This window comes from Staurois parvus, unplaced genomic scaffold, assembly GCF_062004578.1.
Source record: "Staurois parvus isolate SC_StPar_1 unplaced genomic scaffold, SC_StPar_1.0 ptg000503l, whole genome shotgun sequence".
Lineage (NCBI taxonomy): Eukaryota > Metazoa > Chordata > Amphibia > Anura > Ranidae > Staurois > Staurois parvus.
In genome coordinates, this window is record NW_028318299.1 from 345,648 (window position 1) to 370,136 (window position 24,489).

General features: G+C 41.4%; 1 protein-coding gene across 1 annotated transcript in view; it reads left to right on the forward strand.

Moving 5' to 3' along the window:
• Nucleotides 1-24,489, forward strand: part of LOC149451949 (uncharacterized) — a 53,233-nt gene that overhangs the window by 20,040 nt on the left and 8,704 nt on the right. The window contains exons 3-9 of the mRNA XM_089689871.1: nt 12,066-12,161; nt 12,249-12,314; nt 13,568-13,817; nt 15,271-15,462; nt 19,395-19,423; nt 19,886-19,942; nt 21,314-21,385. Of these exons, the coding sequence (XP_089545997.1) occupies nt 12,066-12,161; nt 12,249-12,314; nt 13,568-13,817; nt 15,271-15,462; nt 19,395-19,423; nt 19,886-19,942; nt 21,314-21,385 (762 nt within the window). The remainder of the gene's footprint in view (nt 1-12,065; nt 12,162-12,248; nt 12,315-13,567; nt 13,818-15,270; nt 15,463-19,394; nt 19,424-19,885; nt 19,943-21,313; nt 21,386-24,489) is intronic.

A 24,489-nucleotide genomic window follows, 5' to 3' on the forward strand; every position in this document is an offset into this window, starting at 1 on the left:
AATATAAGAGACATGATGGAAGGAGGGACTTGGGGGACATGCCAGGTGGAGAGACAAAAAGGGTGAAGGAACATAAAGAACAGGAGGGGTAGAGGAACTTAAGAGCCATGAGGGGTAGAGGAACATAAGAGACATAATAGATGGGGGGACTTGGGGGACATGGGATTGCGAAGTGTAAATAAGTAACATAAGGAACATGAGTGATGAAGGAATAGAAGAGACATGGTGGATGGAGGGATTTGTGGGACATGCAATTTGGAGAAACATGAGTGAAGGAACATAATGGACATGAGGGGTAGAGGAACCTAAGAAACATGATGGATAGAGGGACATGGGGGACATTTGGGGTGGAGGGACATGGGGGACATTTGGGGTGGAGGGACATGGGGGACATGTTCACTATCTTTTACATAAACTGTATGTTTTATTATGCAGGTACCCGTCATATTATTGTTTCCTTTGTGGATCTTCTTTTCTATTGGTGAAAACTCTTTCCTGTATACTGTAAGTATCTAAAAAATTATATTTTCAGCAGTAGCCTTTTAAAACAATTGTGAGCAAAAGAAGATCTGTAGCTCAAAGAGCTCAACACACACTGCAACGTAAAGAAGTCATTGATCTGCCAAGTGAGATAGATGAACTGTTGGTGATGGCTAGAGATGAGCGAATCGAATCAGGCGAAGTGGAATTCGTTTCGAATTTCAGGAAAAATTCGATTCGCGGCGAATCCGAATTTTTGCCGACTTCGGATGGTCGAATCGAATTTTTCCTGATCGGCCGTTTTCATCCCTTCTACAGCCAGCAAAAATGTCCCTGCAGAGAGCTCCGCTATTTCTGACAGCTGTCTGACAGTTCTTTCACATTTCCAGCGGTTGAAACATTGTATCTATTTGTTTCCATTTAGGATACAGATGTTTTTATTAGGAAACAAATAGATACAATGTTTCAATCGCTGTAAATGTGAAAGAACTGTCAGAGAACTGTCAGAAATAGAGGAACTCTGCAGAAACACTTTTTGCTTTACTGGAATTATTCTTATTTTCATTCTTCTTCTACCTATTTTCATTCTTCTTTTCATTCTTTTCATTCTTCTTTTCATTCTTTTCATTCTTCTTTTCATTCTTCTTCTTATTTTCATTCTTCTTTTCATTCTTTTCATTCTTCTTTTCATTCTTCTTGTCATTCTTTTCATTCTTCTTTTCATTCTTTTCATTCTTCTTTTCATTCTTCTTCTTTTCATTCTTTTCATTCTTCTTTTCATTCTTCTTCCTATTTTCATTCTTCTTTTCATTCTTTTCATTCTTCTTTTCATTCTTCTTCTTCTTTTCATTCTTCTTCTTCTTTTCATTCTTCTTTTCATTCTTTTCATTCTTCTTTTCATTCTTCTTCTTATTTTCATTCTTCTTTTCATTCTTTTCATTCTTCTTTTCATTCTTTTCATTCTTCTTTTCATTCTTCTTCTTATTTTCATTTTTCTTTTCATTCTTTTCATTCTTCTTTTCATTCTTCTTCTTTTCATTCTTCTTTTCATTCTTTTCATTCTTCTTTTCATTCTTCTTCTTATTTTCATTCTTCTTTTCATTCTTTTCATTCTTCTTTTCATTCTTCTTCTTATTTTCATTCTTCTTTTCATTCTTCTTTTCATTCTTTTCATTCTTCTTCTTCTTCTTTTCATTCTTCTTCTTCTTCTTCTCATTCTTTTCATTCTTTTCATTCTTCTTCTTCCTCTTCTTCTTTTCATTCTTTTCATTCTTCTTCTTCTTCTTCTTTTCATTCTTTTCATTCTTCTTCTTCTTCTTCTTCTCCTTCTTCTTCTTTGGCCCCGTGACTGCCCAAATGAGTGAAGTGTGCGGTGATTCTAAGATCGACGGCACTCATCTGCATGTCATACTGACTGACAGTATTATTTCTCTTCCCCAGCAGACTCCAAGGACATTTAAATTAAAGGTACAGTGTTCTGCACTAATATAAAGGCTCTCTGAAGCCTAGAAACCCTTTTTATAAGTAAAATTCGCGGCGAATAAATTCGAATCGAATCGAATTTTTTCGGAAAATTCGGCGAATCAGGCGAATCGAATTTTTGAAAAATTCGCTCATCTCTAGTGATGGCCAACAAATAGAACATTGGTTGTATTCTAAAGAATGGAAACTATATATAGCCAAATCTGATTACAAATGGTGCCGCATAGTGCTGCATGCTGATTTTGGACAGACTGGTCACGTGATTGGTGTGCCCATATGTTGTTCCCATTTTGCGGGGAAGATGTCTTGTCCTTTTTTTTTTTTTTGAATCTTGGCAGCCACCAACTATTTTTTTTTTCATTTGTGGCTGAATATTCATACTACGGAGCATTCCTGTCATCTACTTTAAGCAGACCCTGAAGCCTTATATTCTTTGGGATTTAAAATTAGTGGGAACCTCCATGGTGACCTTTGTGCTCCAATAGCCTGAACCCTCTCAGGAAGTATGACGATTATGTAACCATTGGTCCTATGGAACCACCGTGGTACATCCCCCTGATGAAGATTTGCGTCAAGAATTGAACCATGTTGGGGTTTTCATGTGCACTATTAGGCTCATATGTTTCACTCTGGTTTTCATACATGGCTATGGACCAGTCTCTAGTCTGTTTTTATGCGCTGTGTTTTTTTTTTTTAATTATAATAGATGCTTAATTTAAAATTTAGTCTGATGTTTTCTGGTGCCTTTAAAATCCCAGTTTGTTTGCTATCCTTCTGTTCACTTATAACCAATGGCACCTCCGCTGGAATATGGCAATAAGGAATAAAAACATCCACCAAATTCTATAAATGCTGTCATTAAAGATGCCCCCATGCATCGTCTGGTGATCAGCATTAGACATGAGCAGCTTCGTTAGTCAGAGATTTGGATGCATCCGAATTAAAATAGTAACACATTTAAGCAAACCCAGAATAACAAAACAAAATTTTGTCCTAAATTCGAGTCCAACTCGAAATTGAATTTGAATTCCACTAAAAAATTTAATCTAATTTGAAAAAAAATTTAAATATATACATATTGCCGACTATTGCAGATTCTTTAAAGACTATGTGCATTAGTGTTAGAAAAGAATAGAATTGAAAATAAAAGAATAGAAGAGAAAATAAAGGAATAGAAAATAATATATCAGAAAAACATAGAATAGATTTGAATAGAATAGAATGAACATAGCTGTCTTCCCAAATTCGAATTTCGAAAAGAATAGAGTAAAACAGAAAAGAATATAATATACAATAAAAGAATAGAATAAAATAGAACAGAATGGAATGGAATATAATAGAAAAAAATAGAATATAAAAGAATAGAATAAAAAAGAATAGATTTGAATAGAATAGAAAATAAATGAATAGAAAAGAACAGAAAAATAAAAGAGACTAGAAAGAATATAGCCATCTTCCAAAATTGGAATATAATACAACAGAATATAATAGAAAAGAATAGAGTAAAACAGAAGAGAATAGACAGAATAGAAAATAAAATAATGGAATAAAATAGCAGCGCAAATATAGGAATAGAAAAAAAAAATAGAAAAGAGTAGAATAGAGAATAAAGGAATAGAAAATAATAGAAAAGAAAAAAATAGAATCAACTTGAATAGACTAGAATAGCATGAATATAGTCATCTTCCAAAATTTAAATTTTGAAAAGAATAGAATAAAACAGAATAGAATAGAAAATAAAAGAATAGAATAAAATAGAAAATAAAAGAATATAATAGAAAAGAACAGAAGAAAAATAGAATAGAAGAGAATAAAATGGAAAGAATCTAGCTGTCTTTTGAAATTGGAGTCTTGAAAAAAATAGAATAGAATAAAACAGAATCGCATAGAAAAGAATAGAGTAAAACGGAACATGATTTTGCGAACCTGTGCTGCCTTGTAGCAGTATTTCTGCGCAGAAGCGGTTAAACATGACAGAAGGAGTCGTCATGATGCTGGTCGGTGTGATCCCTCAGAATGTCTAATCTACATCTCTCCTCTTCCTCACAGCTCTCTGTGATAATTACAATTCTCCTGAAAGGGTCCCTGCTGTCCTATTGGGTGATCTTCAGATGTGTGAGTATGTCTCCAGGATGGTGGTGGGACCAATATGCCCCCCGGTGGGAATCCGGAATTCAAAGAAGCAATAAATTGTGAGAAATTGCCAAAACATTCCCCCATACAATAGAAGGCTCACTCATCTCCCTGGTATCATCCTGCCTATCCATGGCTAGGGGTGAGCGAAATAGAGAGTTTATCTGTGAAAATCGAGTTTTCTCTGCAGTCTTCTGCCATATACTGTGGGGGAAATGCATTGGAGCCAATGAAAAGTAAAATTAACCCCTTCAATACCAGGCACTCCTCCCCCCCCCCTTCCTGCCCAGGCCAATTTCAGCTTTAAGTGCTGTTGCACCATGAATGACAATTGTGCGGTCATGCAACACTGTATCCATGTGATATTTGTATAATTTGTTAAGACAAAGAGCTTTCTTTTGGTGGTATGTAATCAACAACACCGGGGGGGGGGTTAATTTTTTGCTAAACAAACAAAAAAAGTCCAAAAGTTAAAAAAAAACAATGCTTTTCGTAGTTTCTGTTTTAAAACTTTGCAAATAAGTAATTTTTCTTCTTCACTGATCTGCGCGGATGAGGCTATACTGATGGGCACTGATGAGGCTGTACTGATGGGTACTGATGAGGCTGCACTGATGGGCTCTGATGAGGCTGCACTGATGGGCGCTGATGAGGTTGCACTGATGGGAGCTAAAGAGGCTGCACAGATGGGCACTGATGAGGCTTCACTGATGGGTACTGATGAGGCTGCACTGATGGGCACTGATGAGGCTGCACTGATGGGCACTGATGAGGAGTCACAGATGTGTGCTGATGAGACTGCACAGATGGGTACTGATGAGGCTGCACTGATGGGCGCTTATGAGGTGACACTGATGAGAATGCACTGATGAGGTTGCACTGATGTGTGCTGATTGGCACTGATGAGGCCGCACTGATGGGAGCTAACGAGGCTTCACTGATGAGTGCTGATGAGGCTGCACAGATGGGCACTGATGAGGCTGTACTGATGGGTACTGATGAGGCTGCACTGATGGGCGCTGATGAGGCTGCACAGATGGGCACTGATGAGGCTGCACTGATGGGCACTGATGAGGTGTCATAGATGTGTGCTGATGAGACATCACAGATGGGTACTGATGAGGCTGCACTGATGGGCACTTATGAGGCAGCACTGATGGACACTGATGAGAATGCACTGATGAAGCGGCACTGATTTGTGCTGATGAGACGGCACAGCCGGGCACTGATAAGCTGCACTGATGGAAAATAATAAGCTGCACTGATGGGCACTTATTGGCACTGATGGGGCTGCACTGATAATCAGTGTAAATGTGTGCTGTCACAGGATTGTCACACAGTGACAGCGCTGAGCAAAGGAAAAGCCAATAACTGCATTTATTTACATGTGATCAGCTGTGATTGGACACAGCTGATCACATGGTAAAAGGACACTGTGATTGGCCATTCACCGCAATCTGTGAACAAGACACTTGATATTTTAGAACAATTGAAGTTAAAAAAAATGAGTTTAGTGACACATTGGTCACAGAGCACGCCCAGTGTGTTCCCCAGGCATGCGTGGGGAGGGCGGGGTTCTGGGAGGAGGTCTATAAACACCCTCCCAGAACTAGACGGTTGCACTGTAGCTGTCTTTCGGCCGTAGTATGGTTGCAAATCATTAGTGTGGATTTTGGTGGTTTTCTAAGATACAATGGGCTTTACACGACTTTGGAAAGCTATGGAAGCTTCTTTTACGTACCAAGGACCTGTTCATATGACAAAAAAACCTGTGGTTGAGCCGGATTTTACCATCCTCAGTCCCTACGCCCTTTAGCTGCAGAGGCAGCACCCAAGGGTGTAAATGTGGAAGGAGGAGTTATATATCCCCTGTGGCTTTCGCAGGGTGCTACCATCCACCAACCATGAACAATTCAAGTGAGTTGGGCCACTCTTCAACCACCCAGCTACCGCACACAATGCATGCAGTTGCAGCGGGCTAGTGTGGGATGCAACGTCTCTTCACCACCTGCTTTAACCCCTTGGTGGCTGTACAGCACATGGTTGCAGGGCGCTTTGTGAATACAGAGTTAAAACAAAGAGCAAAAGTGAAATTCTGTGTGAAACTGGGCAAGTCTGCCACAGAGACATTTGACGTGATTCACCAAGTTTATGGCGATGCTGCAATGGGTCATTCGAGGTGTTTTGAGTGGCACGTGTGCTTCAAAAGTGGAAGAACATCAATGGAAGACAAGAGATCAGGAAGAACTTCAATGAGCTCAACCCCCGAAAATGTCAAATTGGCTCAGCAACTTGTGCATGATGATGGTTGGAGAACAATCCACAACCTTGCTGTCATTGTCATTTGAACATGCTCCGTGTTACTGTCAAGTTCATCCCCAGGATGCTGACCCAAGAGCAGAAGGAATACCACATCAAAGTCTGCTAAGAACTCAGTGTGCCATGGATGACCTATCCTTCATGTAGAGGATCATTACCAGTGACAAAGCCTGGGTGTATGGGTACAACCCTGAGATGAAGTAACAGTCTTCACAACGGAAGAGCCCAACATCTCCACAACTGAAAAAATGGAGGCAGGTCTCAAGTGCACAGCTCGACCAAGTGCATGCCTATTGTCTTTTTGTTCATGGAGAATTCATCCCCAGGGGCCAGACCATCAATAGAGAGCTCTACTGACTGATTTTAAGGCATCTGAGGGAGGACATTCAGTGGATCTGTGGTGTGCAAAAAAACTAGATGCTCCACAACAACAATGCACACTATCAATGAGCTCTCCTCATACTGTATGTGAATTTCTCACCAGAATTAACATGATCTTACTTCCACACCCACCCTACTCGCCAGATTTGGCTCCTGCAGACTTTGCCCTCTTCCCAAAGATGAAAATCAAGTTCAAAGGTTGCCTTTTGAGATCCAGCTTAAATTATAGAAGATGCTTGACACACGTTGAAAAGAAGGCTTTCTTGGACACATTCCAGAAGTGGCAGGAACGCTGGGAGCGCTGTGTTGCTGTGCAAGGGGGCTATTCTGAAGGTGATAACATGTAAAAGTAGATAAATAAAGTACTTTCTTGTACACAGAGTGAGTCTCCAAACATTCTGATACCACCTCGTATAAGATGTAAATTCTAAAAAGACTAAAAAAAAGGATGTATAGTATTAAGATAGTGACTTGTCCTTACAATTATAATTATTTACGTTATTTTTTTTTTTGCCCTCAGTGGAAAGTGAAAGAAATGTTCTGTTTTCTGTCTGAACTTGGATCGATTCGTTTCTTTTGTACTTTGCTAAGCAAATTTATCTTTGCCAGAAGCACATTGCACCCGCTTGTGTCTACCCTGCATATGCAACTGCTAAACGAACACTTGTTTAGCATTTGTAAACCCACTTGGTCTCCAGTTGAGAGACTGTTCATCTCCTGTGGGTCCCTTTCCAATGTGGGGTCACTATATCGATCCTTACAAATCTAAGGAGTGTGGGGTCTCTGTTGTGATGAAGTCTAAAGTGCTTAGATAGAGAATGTTCCTTGGATAGGGACCCACAGGAGACGAGCAGTCTCTCAACTGGAGACCAAGTGGGTTTACGAATTGAGCACCTTCTATCCCATGGGCCACAATATAGAGGTTGATCTCAATTGTTTTATTGATAATAGCTAATTTTACCCTGACAATATGCTCATGTTCTTTTACAGTTTACATTCTTATCCTAATCACTGTTTTTTTACATTTTTATGATTTTTATGATTTTTGTTTCTATATCTTATATCTTTATGTGCGCACAATTCTATTATATGTGTGTGCTTTATATGGACTATTTTAGAATTTATGGGGGTTTTATGTGTTCTTAATAAGGATTATACCTATCATTTATTATTTTGTTACTGTTCAGCTGTATTCATGTCTATTCTGGTCTGTCTTAGCTAGACAGGATCAATATTATCATTTTTATTGCTGATATTACATATAGTGGATTCAATAAGTTTTAGTGCTTATAGCAACTGGCGTTCTTTTCATGGATTCCTTATTTAGCTAATTATACTTTTATCATATTTACTCTGATCTATCTTGACAAGATTGGATTATAACTATTATAATTTTATTGCTGATATTATATATAGTAGATTTAATATGTTTTTAGAGTTTATAGAGACTGGCGTTCATCTTATATGGATCTTTTACCCCCCTTTTCTAACAAGCTAGCTCCATTTTATATAATTTTAGAATATACATTTTATTATTTATCTATTATTACACAACATCTTTATAATGGAATATAAGACTACCGATGACAAATAGCCAGGAACCATACACCAGGAATAATTCACTGTTCAACAGGTAAAAAGTTTTGGGCATAAAATTAGCTAATCTTACATAATTTTGGGGTGCTGAAAACGAAAATGACCCTAAAAAATGTTGATTGGCTCTAGTTTCCATGATATATTCACCCATCTAATGACGTAAGCCATTCAAAATTATGATGCAACTTCAGCTGCATATTGCGCAATTGATACTGGTGACCAATAGAAAATGTCATGTATACTGAGATGATGCAATATTAGCCTTTAATTGCATCACTTCACTGCATAAAAGCTGCAGTATCTGTAGCTGATTGGAGTTCGTCTTTACATTTCGTTTTATGCTTATATAGGCTACTCAGTAATGCCTCGAACTTGTGTGAATAAAGCAGATAATTTCTGCTATATCTGCGGTGAAATAACTTTTATCTCACAAAAAAGGAGGATAACAGGAATGATTAAGAAAGCCTACAACTTGTATTTTGGCTGCAAGATAGGAGACCAGGACAAGAGCTGGGCACCACATATATGCTGCAATTCTTGTGGGACGGCACTGGAGCAATGGTTGAATGGAAAAAAGGCATCTATGCCTTTCGCTGTGCCAATGATTTGGAGAGAGCCAACAGATCATGTTAGTAATTGTTACTTTTGTATGACGCCTCCAATTGTAAAAGGGCTAAATAAGAAGAAAAAGTTATCTGTGCACTATCCAAATATTCCATCGGCAATACGTCCAGTTCCTCATGGAGAGGGGCTACCAATTCCTAAAGCACCAGAATCCTTCGTGGTTGAGTCAAGTGAGGAAGAACCTGAAGCGTGTAGTCACGTGCAGTTGTAAGAGATAGCCCTTTCCTCGAATACAAGAGAAAAGCCAAGAGAAGCAAAACCGACACAAACTGAAGACAAAACTAGTGAGAATCCTAAGTATTAAAATGATTCAACTTAGCTTATGGCTATAATTTTTCTTGGTAATCCTATGCAATATATTATGCCATTTAGGCTTTGTTATGTAGTCAATATCACTTGCTTTATATTTGTGGAAAGACATCTATCTATATAATTATTGTGCATTATGTAGTCATTACGCCTATAGTAGAAAACTTTCCGTTTACAGAAAAACTAGAGCCAATTGACACATTTCATTGTTATATTTGAACTCAGAATGTGAAATTCATTAAGAAATGGATCCTTTTGTTTCCAAAACTGGCAAAAAATAAAAATTTGTTGAACAGTGTTACCGTTGGTGTAATACTCATTATTGATGGAAGTATCACTTAATTACCACTCTAAACATAAATAGCAGTACTGCATCATTATGTCATTCATTCTCCGGTTTTAGCCGGTTCCTGGGCGTTAGACATTAGCCTTTCCTGTAGCTGGATACATTTACCCAGCTTACATGAAAAAGATCCATGGAAAAATGGTGCCGATGCGCTCACGCATGTACAATAGCCAATCACCGGCAAAATGGCGGTGGCGCGAAAATACAAGCGCCCAGCCTATGTAAAGCACAGTTAACACATACAAATCAGTGTTGATATTCCTGAAGACGTACGGTCACACGAAAGGCCTAAGGAATCAACACATTGTGACGTTTAGCTGCCAGAGCCATATGCTGGTCCAGCGGCCATCATAACTATTGGTCAGTGTACCTTTTTATTGGACATTTTATTGGAATTCTTGCATTTAATAAATTGATTACTTTTGGCAATATTTTGTTATTGGCATTTTTCTTATGACTCCTTTATGGAGCCTTTAAGTATGCAGACCCTGGGAAGTTCTTCACCATCCAGAGAAGGGGAAATCCTGTAATCAGGTGGCTGACCCTACTGATCCTTAAAGGAGTCCTCTGGAACAGACATCACCCAGTTGCTGCAGACCTTCCCTATAGGAGACGGATGCCCCATATGCATACATCGCCACCTTGATGCTCCTGCGTTTTGGATATATTAATGCGCATTATCTATGCGCTTCTGGTAAGCGCATATTTTTACCGTTTGCTTGGAGCACCATAAAAGAAGGATACATTCACTGGCACTATTCATAGCACCTACTGCATATTGAGTTATATTGGGACTTTTGCTTTTATATATTGATATATTTATTTAGCGCTGCACTTTATTACTATTTTCTCTGACCTCTGACCTCAACCAGGCATTTTCCTCCACACAACTGTCACTTACTGGATATTTTCTCTTTTTCAGACCATTCTCTGTAATTCCTAGAGATGGTTGTGCGTGAAAATTCCAGTAGATCAGCAGTTTTTGAAATCCTCAGACCAGCCTGTCTGACACCAACAACCATGCCACGTTCAAAGTCACTTAGATCCCCTTTCATCTCCATTCTGATGTTCAGTTTGAACTTCAGCTAGTCGTCTTCACCACATCTAGATATCTAAATGCATTGAGTTGCTGCCATGTGATTGGCTGATTAGCAGTTTGTGTTACCAAGTGATTGATCAGGTGGACCTAATAAAGTGGTTAGTGAGTGTACAAGACCTATTGAACCTGCCAATGGATTTGTATATCTTTTCATCCAGTCCTGAGATTTACACAGCTCTGTCAAATGGCACAGCTCTGTCTGGCAGGGCAGGGAACCTTATTTATACTTGGTGCGGTTCAGTAACAATTACAGATTTGAGCCCTCCCCCAGCCTGGGATTGGACAGTTAACCTCCCTAGCGGTATTCCTGAGTGTAGCTCGGGGTAAAATTTCAGTACCAAGAGCGGTAACCTTGAGCTACACTCGGGCTTACCATGCGGTGTTGCTCAGGGAGTCCCTGCAGCACTTACCTTGTCCTTCGCTCTCACGATGTGTCCCCTGCAGCGTCCCCGGCCATCTCCTCCGGCCGATGCCGGCATCCGGCTTCCGTGTTCCGGTCCCTGTGATGTCGGGACGTACGGGTGCCGGAACCGGCGGGAAATTTGAAATTTTTAAAAAATGTCATTTTTGTAAAAATGATTATTACATAGTAAAACATTGCTGTTTCAAACCATTTCACATACATTTTGTCCCGAGTGCTTTGTCCGGCGCCCTGCCTGCATTTTTACTGTTCTTTCTGCCTGGAAACTGAGAAACGTCCACGGCGTCCAAAAAGCGTCACTTTAGGTCAGACGCGGTTTTAGACCGGCTAGAGAACAGCGATAGTAAATCAGAACCACTTGCAGAATTGAGTGATAATGATTTGTGGGGGAAATTCCTCATCAGACACTGAAAACGATTCTGCGACTTTGCTCAGCGATGTGCGAACTTGGCGCTATATTTCACATTTCAGTGTTTTTGGTTTGATTATATTATTGAATTAAATGTATTATTATTATATTATTATTTTTTATGATTATTTATTAAATTGTAATTTATGATTTCGTGTTTCAAGTTTTATCCTCCCCGGGATGTTTACTAGACTCTTGTTTGGACAGATTTCAGTGAGTTATTCCTAAAAATTACAGGCCTACAATAAAAAACTACATATTTCCATGCAAAAAAATGGTACCGCTTTCAGCACAAAAAATCGGAAATAATCATACTGCCAGGGAGGTTAAAGAAGTAGCACAGACTTGAGGGATGGCATTAAAAGCCGTAGTATTGTAGGAGGAGATAGACTGCCCCTTGTTTAGTCTTTTCATGCACCAGGAAATGGAATGTCAATGATACAGTCATGCCATTGTTGTATTGTAGACATGGCGCCTGCTGTGGGTAATACTTGTGCCTGGTGTGATAATACTGCAAATATACATCATCGGTGAAGAGCTCCACATCTCGACCTTCCCCTTGGTGAGGACCTGTTGGCCATGTACGGGGTGTTCTGTCATGAGGACTATCTATTAATATAATGCTGTTCTCTTATATCTCATTCTGAAGGTTTTTCTGGTTCCATTATCCACCATTACTGGCATCTTCCTATTACCGCTGGACACCAGGAGCAGTGTGAGTACACCGCATGGCAAATACAAATGAGAAATGAACTGAGTGCACTACATGGAGATTAGTACGTCTTCGAGCAGAATGAGGATTATAAAGGAAGTCCAGTCAAGAAGATACAGTTTATCTTTAAGGGAAACAGCAAAGGGCGCCAACTAAGTGCAGGATATAGGAATAGACTTTATTATAAATAACAAGGAGCAATTCACAAGATGCACAGGGATAAGAGCATGTCATCCACTCACTGTGGTTTGGGGTTAAACCTCAGTGTGTCTTCAGGAGACAGGAAGCAGATGCAGCCATCAGAAGCTGTTTTGGACACCAGAAACCATAAATCCTGGAGCCACCCTGGAGTGCATGGGCTGCGTAGGACCAGACTGTAACTGCTCCTTTTTCAAGCCTCAGCAGTTACACTCTGAAACATGTAGCCACCCCTCCCCCCCAACACTGCCACCTTCCAAAGTGCAATCTTGAGTCCTATGCAACTGATGCACTGCAGGGTGGCTCCAGGACTTCTAGTTTTTTTCCTTGTGTCCTACACGGCTCCTAACAGCGGCATCTGCTTCCTGTAGTCACCACTTGTTAGTTTTAATAATGTCTTTTCCTATATACTGCACTTAGTTGGCGTCTTCTGCTGTTTCATTTATATATTTCTGAGATTACTACAGTCCCACCGAGGAGCTGCCATGGATCTATTTGGACCTATGGACTTTTTAGTATAGTCCTACACACCCACAACACATTCACATGTTGATTATGTTGTCACCTAATGTATCCCTGCCTGCACCATTCTCAATAATTCTCTGTGTTTCAGTTTATCTGTAGCCAGCTTTGGTTAGCATAGTAATAACAAACCCAATGGCAGATTTTGTCTGTGTCCCAGTGTGGAAATGTCCTTCCTATCCCTATAACACAGCAGAAAGTCAGAGGACATTGCCCTAATTTGTGGGGAAATCCTCCTTCATATAGTTGTCACCCAAAAATGTTGTGCCCATTGAAGATTTTCTCCTACCTCCGGTTATGGTAACAACTTTAAAATTTTGTATTTTCAGAAAATTCTTTCACGGTGATAAGGGTCACCAAGACTAACATGGTGGGTGAATCTACCCAGTAAAGTCATAGTGGGAAAATAAAAATCTGACAGGGGTTCTAACCCTTCCACACTCTTTTTAAAACTGAAAAAAAAAAATAAACATTGTTTGGTGTGCTCCTTTAAGTGATATGTCACATTCTTCTCGCCAATCACTCTGGCTGTGCAGTCTCCGGTCATCGGAATCTTCTCCCGGAGCTTAGAGGTGCAGTATACCTGGCTGTCGGACGTGCTCAGAACTACAGGAAAGGTGGTTCCATTCTACATCACCAACAACAACTCCTCGGAGTTCAGGGTCCGGGTCTCACAATGTTCCTTTGCAATATTGTATCACTCCAGGACCAGGGGGAGGCTCAACATCACCGACGTCAACGACTCCCTCTATGACAACGAGGTCACACACATGTCAGAAGCCTTGGGTGAGTTCTTATACATTTCTTATTTTTTATAAATGATCATACAAAATTATTTATTTTTAATGTAAATCAATTATTATTTAATTATAATTATAAATTGTAGTATTAAATACCAATAATGATTGTCCGATTTAAAAATTAGGTAAAGTGTCAGTAAACTTTCTAAACAAAGGGCCAGTTTATTGTCCTCCAGACTTTAAAGGGGCTGGACTGTGGCCATTGTAAATAGAAATTGTCCGGGCATCAGTGGGAGTAAACATTGCATCTTTGGTATTAGGAGGAGAAATAATATGCCTTCACTGGTATCAGTGGGAGAAATAGTTCCCCATCACTGGTGTCAGTGGGAGGAATAGTTCCCCATCACTGGTGTCAGTGGGAGGAATAGTGCCCCATCATTATTGTCAGTGGGAGGAATAGTGCCCCATCATTGGTGTCAGTGGGAGGAATAGTTCCCCATCACTGGTGTCAGTGGGAGGAATAGTTCCCCATCACTGGTGTCAGTGGGAGGAATAGTGTCCCATCATTGGTGTCAGTGGGAGGAATAGTTCCCCATCATTGGTGTCAGTGGGAGGAATAGTGCCCCATCATTGGTGTCAGTGGGAGGAATAGTGCCCCATCATTGGTGTCAGTGGGAGGAATAGTTCTCCATCACTGGTGTCAGTGGGAGGAATAGTTCCCCATCACTGGTGTCAGTGGGAGGAATAGTGTCCCATCATTGGTGTCAGTGGGAGGAATAGTTCTCCATCACTGGTGTCAGTGGGAGGAATAGTTCCCCATCATTGGTATCAGTGGGAGGAATAGTGCCCCATCATTGGTGTCAGTGGGAGGAATAGTTCCCCATCATTGGTGTCAGTGGGAGGAATAGTTCCCCATCACTGGTGTCAGTGGGAGGAATAGTGCCCCATCATTATTGTCAGTGGGAGGAATAGTGCCCCATCATTATTGTCAGTGGGAGGAATAATTTCTTGTATTATTGGAAGGAAAAGTGCCCCAAGGGCTGGATAAAGGCAATCAAGAGTCTACAGTTTGGAGAGCACTGATATAAAGGAATGACGTGTTCTTTCTCATAATGCTCGGCTGCCATGCTTTATCACACACTGAAGCTGATCTCTGCATCACTATTGTGTTGTGAGTGGTGGAGGTACATGGGACACATCACATAACCTCAAGATAAAAGTAGGCAAAAAAGGTTATCTGAGCTTAGAAAATGGTATGAGATTTTTTTTTTTTTACATCACTTAAAGTTAAAAAAAAACTTTAGAACATTTGATTTCACATTATTGCAACACAATTGTGTTTGATTCTTGATAATGGGGATGATTCAGTATTTTATTGAGAGTTTTTCTGCCTGGACTTCATCTTTATATTTAATTTTCTCCTACCCTTTCCAAAATCTTTTGCAGAAGTCACTGCTGTGATCATTGACATCTCATGACATTTTTATTCCACCACACAGGTAAGGAGAAGGTTCTGGTTGTGGTGGATGATGTGGACGACAGCAGCGATAGGGCAAAGACCAGCATTCTCCATTACCAGCCGACCATCCGTAACCAGACCAGGGACCTCTATCTCTTCACCAGGGAGGAGAAAGAGAATAAGGAATGGATCAAAGAGAAGATGAAACCCATCCTGAATACACTCACTCGGGGTAGGTCTGAGGAATCCTCCAGTGCTGACATTGGGAAACATGAGAATGTGCTGAAGGCTATGGCAAATGGTATTGGAGGGTCTCTGGCTTGAACCTAGACATAACATATATGTAAACGTTTGTAGGTCACCTCACAAAGGGTCCCATTTATTTTTACAGTTCCATCAGCAGACTAGTCCTGAGGACTGAATGTTGTGTTGTAAAATGTTGCATAATAGACTGTTTTTTTCTGAATATACTTTAATATTTCTGTCAAAATTGGAGTCATGTAATATCTGTTGGCACCCAGCAATGTCGCCTATGTCAAGGCTCTAGTCTTGATGGGCCTTCGGGTACTGATTTCCAGAAATGGGTTGCACAAGAAGAACTCTTAGAAACATTATCTAGGGCTTACAAGAAGGTTAGAAAAATGTTAATCTGCTAAAGTCGAACACCACAGCAGCATGTGATCAATCTCACGGTGTTAAACTAGGACCATGTTTAGTGTCTATTTCCTGGTCCCTAAAGCCAGCACCAATTCGGAACTACATTCTACTCTTAACTCTTCTCAAACTCACTGCACAATGAGGTCTGATGTTCTGCTGAGTGGCATTGAGATGCTTTAGGCTCATGAAATCTTGAATCTCTTGAATCTCAAAATCTGACCCATCTGGCTATTCAGGAAGAGCTAATAACTGGCTAGCTCTACATTGTCATTATTCCAGTATAGACTATATGATCCATGCCTTGGCTCTGGTCATGTTACCAATGAATACTGGAAGGTCAGATTCCAGCTATTGCGGTAAAGGGAATGCTCTTCGGCCTTATTTGTTTATCATGAACACCAAACCTTAGCCAGTAGTAGCTGGTCACATTCAACTGGACTTGTTCTGTAATGTTGGAGTCATTTATATACAACCTCTTCAGTTCTAATTTGCTCCAGAAACACGTCCCAACATTTGTAGCCACCTGTCTAGCTCAGTCAAAATAATCCAATCACCATGGAATGTGTATAAAATCAGCTGGCTATAATTACATGATCCCCTCCCATTGTGCCCTGGAGTCTGTAGCAGGTGTTAATCATTCAATTTACATGGTTAATGGTGTGAATTGTTGCCATAATGTCAGGGTAAAAAATGTTAAAATACTATATGTGAGAGACAGGAGGTGCCAAAGGTCCCTAACTATTGTGATTGCGAACCAGTTGTCTTTTAGTCCAAAATGTTCACCTCGCTGCTTGTAGGTAGGTAGAGTCTACAGTCTCTATAGCAGGTGGCACTTGTCCGTAACGGTAATGCAGCTGGAGGAGGAAGCCGGGAGAAACTGGGTTGACCCTGGCAGCCATCTTAGGTCATGCAGAGTCTTTTTAAGTCCCTGCCTCCGGGTTTTGGCACTTATTTTTGGAGTGGCTAGTGTAGGGACCGGAGACCCATCAGGCAGGAACAGCACTGGCAGTAAGGAGAGGTTCTGGAGGAGTAAGGAAAGAGTAGGACTGATGTCTGCAGCTTCAGAAAGATCCGCTTTTGGTTGGACCGGCCAAGTCACATCCTGCTCTCCTTGTCAGATGCTGTCTTTAGCTCTGTATTTAACTATGTACTACTACACTTCTCTCTACTCCGGACTGTTGTAAGTGTCCTGGTCAGATCTTATTGTACTGTTTTACATGTTCTGCAATATATTGTTTTTGGCAATCTGGAACTCTGTGTTCACTACAGCCATGCTGCACCCACCCAACATGCTTTTAAAAAAATGTTCCATTTCCTTAAGCTGTAGGAATACTGCTACGATTTGACCCTTAGAAGTTGCTCTTCTACTTTGGGCCATTTAATTTTTTGGGGATTGTTTTGTCTCCCCAATGTTCAAGTCTTTATATTCTCTACTACCCAGCACTGCATACACCAGGTTACTTCCCTTGTGTTTGGGTGTTGGGTCTTTTGGATGTGCAAGCTTCTCTCTCAGAGTATTGTTGGGTTTGACGGACGTAAGGATGAGATGTTTGTAAACATCTGAGTTGTTCTGAAACTCCAGCTACATACAGGATTAGTGTCTTAACCCATGTGTTTTGCTTTTCCCCTCTCTGCAATGGTTCAGTGTGTTTGTGTCAGGGCTCCAGGGTGTGACCAGAGGTATGTGAACTGACACAGGGAAACGCAGGCTTCAGATATGTTATAACAATATAATTTATTAATACTAACAATACATAAACGCAGTGCAATACTAAAACATAACACAGTGCAAACGAACCAAACCACCCACAGATAACAATACATACAATGCAAGCGTCGTCAGGCAGGCCGGGTCAATTACAATCGGGCAGGTAGGAACAGGAGGAGCAGGCAGAGAGTAGTCAGGTCACGAGCCGTGTACAGCAACTAACGGGCAGGTAGGTACAGGGGGTCAGGCAGAGAATAGTCGGGGTCACAAGCCAGGGATCAAACAGGAGAGGTCAGCAGAGGTCCGGATCAGGCAGGGTCAGCAACGAATCAGTCAGACAGGGACAGGGACAGGAACAGGGACAGGGATGCAGGTAAAAAGATACAGGGCCCAGGAAAAACACACACCAAGGCCCAGACTGCAGGTCTGGCCATCCCTTAAATACACCTGCATAATCAGCTTCAGGTGTTTGGCTGGCTGCAGGGTTGAGTCTGATTGCTGAGAGCACCCGCTGGCCAGCCCTGGTACTGCAGCCCACAAGGCAGGTGAGTCCCACCATTACTGGCAAGTCCATTCCTGACAGTTTGCTTGACTTTGTGGATATTGGATGAAAGCCCAATCCATGTAGCCAGAATCTTTCAGAGCTCCTGTGATGTTTGCGTTTTTTTTGTCTTTAGAGCCTGTCTTTATTATGACTATCTCAGTGTTGCAGAGTTTTAATAAACTCCAGTTTGAGTTTCAGGGGGTCGTGAGGGTAAAAGAACAGATATTGGTCCTTGTGGGTAGGTTAACACAGACTTCCTGGCTCCTTGGTGATTGGTTTATGTAATCATAACAAGGTGATTTCATAATTTTCCATACCTTCCATCATTTTCTTGGACAACCAACATCTGCTTTGACACAACCCATGATGATTGGATAAGGGTGTCTGTGCTATTTCTGTGGATATAAATGGTGGGGTACCATCCACAAAGGAAGTGGCTTGGAGAAGCTACAAAACATCTTCAACATTACAGATCAATGTGTCAACTACCACTGTAGTAATGATAAACAAACAGAGGGCGCACCGGCCTAGTGCATTATCCTTTAAAATCATAAATGTAATGTAAAAAGGTAAGTGTTATACTCACAAAAGTCATAAAGGTGCACATGAGTACAGCACAAATACTTCGCAAATCATCAGTGTTCAAAAACGATGAAATATCTGAAGGCTGACACGTTTCAAGGACTTAGCCTCTTCCTCAGAGCCAGGAATCAATTAAATTTCACAGCTAGGCTCTGAGGAAGAGGCCATGTCCTCGAAATGCGTCAAACTTTAGATGTTTCATTGTTTCTGTACACTTTGATCATTTGCGGACTGTTTTTGCTGTACTCATGAGATGCATTTGAACCATTATGACTTTTGTGAGTATGACACTTACCTTTTTATATTTATGATTTTAAAGGATAATGCACTAGGCCGGTGCGCCCTCTGTTTGTTTATCATTACTGCAGTGCTTCTAGACCTCCCCAGTCTTGTGAGGGCAGCATGGCAAGTGCAACCCATGAAGGCCAAGTTCTGATTGTAGTCCACTAATGCCTTTGGGGCTACTCCCCAAGTGCAGGAAGATTGTTGTTTTCCAGCTGTTTGTCAACTACCACCACCAATGGCCATACACCATACAATGACCCGGATCAATGACAAACTTCAAAGAACACACCAAACTTTACATTATACTTTGTTTTTCATTGTAGTAAGTCCAATGTAAATGGTATGTAAGGAGATTTCTAAAAATATACATTTTGTTTTCCTTCTTCAGCGTCATCCAGTTATCTGATTTTAGATGTGGTAAGTATAGCAGATGTGGTGAGTACGTACAGAGTGAGTCTATAGGCCAGATTATATTGTGTATTTTGCAGAGTGTTCTTGATTAATATTCCCATATTGTGGATCGTCTTTCAGTTTCCTATGGTTTTTTTTTTTACCATGGTAGACAAAGCAACTCCACTTTCATTCTTGTACTAGTTACAGCCTCTTTCATTGGAGCTAATCCATCCGAAACAGGGTGATCTTCAATGACTGCTATCATGGGACTATAGAGGGTTCGGTTTGTTACAGCTCTGTCCTGAGGTTAGGGAGAGATTAGACTCCAGTGGTGCTGGAAAGCTCATGCCTTGTCCTGATTTAATTAACTCAAACATCCATTTTGGGTGGAGTAACTCAATATCTATAGATTTCCTGAAAAGGGGCATCTTGGACATCTTTCTCTCCATGTCCATTTTTCAATTCATTTTGTTTCCTATTCCACAGGTAGGGATTCTCATCCTGTATGTGCCATGGATTCATTATTACATCAGTGTTTATCACGTGAGTAAATGTTTCAGTTTTGTATCTGCTACACAGCTGGGTTCATACAGTTCCATGGTTCCAAAGTACTGAACTGAAAGCAACCAATCAGAAATATGCTTACACTATATCAATTTCTGGGTTACTAATCTTAGCACATCAGTTTTGTCCACTACTCTCCTCTGAAGAAAGAAATATACAGAGGATAGCCATGATTGAGTTGACCCCTGACCTGACCATCATACCTCTATGAACTTGCTGGACATTTTAATTTCAGAACAATGGCCATTAATATGGAATTGCCTCCCTTTGCATCTTTACCAGTCTCCACTCTTCTGGGAAGACTTTCTGCCAGGTTTCGGAGGGTGCCTGTGGGAATTTGGGCCCATTTGAGAGGTCAGGTGCTGATGTTGCATGAGAAGACCTGGCTCACAATCAGCATTCTAATTCCTTCCAAAGGTCAGTAGGGTTGGTCACACCATGTCTTTATGGAGCTGGATTTGTACACAGAAGCACAGCCACCTGGAACAGAAAAGAGTCTTCACCAAACTGTTACCACAAGGATGGAATAGCACAATTGTCTACAATGTCTTCGTATGATGGAGTATTACCAGTATTCTTCACTGAAATCCCTGAACTCAATAATTTGGAGGAGGATCTGCATACTTCCCTCAGACCCTCAGAAATGAGGTGTCTCTTCCATGGTCTACTTTTCCTTCGGCCACATCCTCAATATAAAAAAAATAGCTTAAACTGGTTGTAAAGGCAGAAAGTTTTTTCCTTCCTGCATTCTATGCAGGAAGGTAATAAAACTGTATGCAGTAGTCCTCCCTAATACTCACATGAGCCCCTTTTCGGTTCAGCGATTTGCACAAGAGCCATGGCTGACTTCTTCTCCTGATTAGCTAAGACAGCAGCCATTGGCTCCCACTGCTGTCAATCACAGCCAGTGAGCCAATGAGGAGAGAGCAGGGGATGGGGCCAAGCCGCAGCTCTATTTGTCTTATGGATGCATAAAGCCGGGCTCAAGAGTGAGCAGGCACCAGTGCCCCAATAGCAAGTGGTTTGCTATTGGGGGCACTGGTCAAGGGGGAGGAGCCAAGAGTGGAGCCATGGGGACCCAAAAAGAAGAGCATCAGAGCTGCTGTGTACAAAACCATTACACAGAGCAGGTAAGTATGACATTGTTGTTATTTTTTTTTTAAAAGCCAAAACCTTATTACCACTTTAGATGGAGATGTCTCACTGCCAGAGTCATCAAGAGATGTGAGAACCTGGGCTTCTTTAACTTCATGGTAGCCCTTTAAATAAACTAAATATTGTATATATATATATATATATATATCCATATTGATACAATGTAAATATATCATTTTGTTTCTCTGTGTATAGGGTGAAATCTTGATATTATCTAATATTGTTGGTTCATTGCTGCTCTCTGACTTCCTACTTCCCTCCAGCTTGGTGAGTAAATATAATAATGATATAACTTGTTCCCAAACTACCAGAATTGAGTAGATTAAACAGTCACATGGGATGTACATAATTGTAGTTAATTTATGCTTTTTATTGGGGGGGGGGGGGGGGGGTTTGTGGTACTAGGGATGATTGGAGGGTATTTGTGCTAAGAGGGTAAATTGGGGGGGATGTGTTAGGATTGAGGATTGTGCTTTTTCTTTTGAGATTTGTGCTTTAGAGAGAGGATTCAAGCTAGGAAAATGGGGGGGCTCATACATGTGGGGGGGGACATTTAACAATTTAGCACCTTTGCCCTGGTCTGTAGATGACCTTCTCCCAGCACTGCTTGAAATCGGTAAAGCTACAGAGTTAAAGTAGATGTAAACCTGATCAAAAGGTCATTTGCTCTGTGCACCATGTATCTTAAACCAATACGGAGATTTTTTTCCTCGCAACATCTGTTTTTCATCTTTTTTATTCATCCCTTTTCCCATCTCTGTTTCTGATCTCCTCCAGCCTCCTTCAGCCACTTCCTATCTACATGCACTTGCCACAGTTTCAGTTGCACAGGCTTACTATAGACTAGCTTCTTTGCACAATTTGTACTAGTTTGGCCACTTTTAGTCTTCACCAGAGGATCATGTGACAGGGTGACAATGCAGGATCACAATTAGGAGATACTGTAGGTGTCACCCCATAACAGCACGGTTGGCAACATTTTAAAATAATTAGGAAGGGCATCGTGAAGGGAACACTATTGGACATGGTCAATAAAATGGACGTTACTTCCTGGCTTATGGCTTGTAGTGTGGCACCCTTCCCCCTTTGCTTTGCTATATTTTAGACAAAATAGGGCCTTGGAGTACACAGAAGAGAAAGTGGCAGTAAAATAAGCCCCATGGATGGTGTCAGTGGCAGTCCTCTAGTACATCCTCCAGGATATGGACGCTGAAGGACAATGCCCAAAACCCCAGGACCCCAAAGATCCAAGACACTTGGTAACTATTTAACAGGAATACTCGATCAAAGACCTTCATGGCAGAACCACCAATTAGTATTTCATCAAACACTGCATATTTAATAGGATTAAAAATGACTTTCGAAACTACAATACTATATTAAAGCTTCCATGAGATATAAGTGATTGGGTTTACAACTACTTTAAATAAATCTATACCTTCTCTTTAGTTGATCTGATTAAACATGTTTATACTAACATAATATTGAGGGAACACCACTGTTTTCTTTCCTTTATAGCATATTTGTGATTCCCAGTCTGGCACTGTGCCTCCGCTCACCTATCCTATAGACCGTCCGAAACGTGTGCCCCGGGGCATGAAGAAGGAAGGGTTTGCCCCTGTGCAGTATAATAATGGTGCCATGGACAGATATAGACATTATGCTTTATCACAGTCCAATATGGGTCCATGGGAATGTAGCACTACCCCCTTGGGGGTTGCTGTTGAATTTAGGTCCTCCTATAAAACTGCACAGCCAGCCCGTTAGCATTTTTCACACAGCAGTCATCCTCAGAGAAAAATAAAACATTGAGCGTTGGTTTTGTTCTTTTATTGAGGGGATTAAACTTGGATGGGTAAGAGGTGTATAGGATGCCCAAGGGTACTGAACTCATGAATTAACTTCATGAACTATTCACAGCTTCTCCTTTCCTGAAGCACAGTCTCTGTTGGAGTTCTAGCCAGCAGCTCTAGTTGTAATACTCTTGTCCCCAGATGAACTTCTCCTCACCCAGCAGCCTGGTAACGTTCCTTCCTGACCAGGGGATCCGGCTCCTGTTCCTATAAGTAGAAGGGAGCCAATCTGGTTTCCCTGCAGATTGCTCCTTCCCCTATATGCCCAGGGGATGTAGGTGTACTGACTCAGATCCTCTCCTGCACAGCTTGTGGAATGGCTGCTGCTTCCAGGCCTATCATCTGGGCTGCTCCTCCCTTGCCAAAGAGGTGATCTTCTCTCGGGACCAGTGAGTCCTGAGCATTCTCCCTCTCTCTCCACCTAACTTCAGCTCCTGCTCTTCACACTCCTGCCACCACTCCCTCACTCCAACTGCTGCTACTGAGCAGGCTCTAACACCTTTTAAGGGAGTCCAGCCCCATGACAAGCCTCCTGTTGGGGAATTGCTGAGGTCCCTCAAAGGTGCAGCCAACCACTCTTCAAATCCACCCACTGTCTCCAAGGCCTCCTCTGAAAGCCTTAGAGCAGGGGGAAATTCCAGAGGGGCTGGCCTGCACAGCCTCTCAGTCTTCACCAGAATTTGAACCCTCTGGCTATTGCACCTGAGCTGTTATACAGCTCCAGTCTAACCATCAGGGATCTAACTTCACCTAATGTAGCTATGATGTATAAAATTACCCAATGACAGCATAAATGTGCCCCAAAGTACTAGATGACACTTATGCAGCTTAACATTTTTCACAAATGGTACTCCATCCCAAGTTGGCTGAAGTCAGGTAGGCATTTCTTTCACTAGCAACAAATCACCAGTAGCCGGAGACATAGAAAGGCTTCCAGTCTCCCTCTGTAGCCAGATGCAGCAAGATCTCTGTTGCTGGCTTGAACACTGATTAATCTTGATCGGTAGCAATGGAAAGGACATCTCATTGCCTTAGCTACATATTGAATCCACAGGGTCAAAAAGGAAGTGAGCCGCATGTGACACAAGAGCTCTATGCATATGGAACAACACAAAATTGTAAACTCGTGGCTATGAATGCAGCCAAGGCACATCTTGAGGGATGGTGGGAATACTGTGTTTGGCATAGCACCTGTGGTGGTGGCTGGCACAGACAAGCAGGGTCCCGGCACATCTGGAGGATTGTTGGAGATGGCGGGTTTGCAATAGCACCATCAGCACATGCAGGGACTCCCGCTAGCTAGCTCCAGCCAAGTGAGTACTGCTTGGCAGGATCTAGGGGGCTTCTGGGGTGGGATGCACCCCCCCAGATTTCAGTTACACATCCCCCAAAAGCCCCCTCTACCCTACTGCCTGGCCATCTCTCATTCCGGCACACTGTATACACACACAGCCTAACCACACATCACATAGTTTGAATCCGATCATCTGCCTGACTTTTTCTGCTCATCAGCTATCT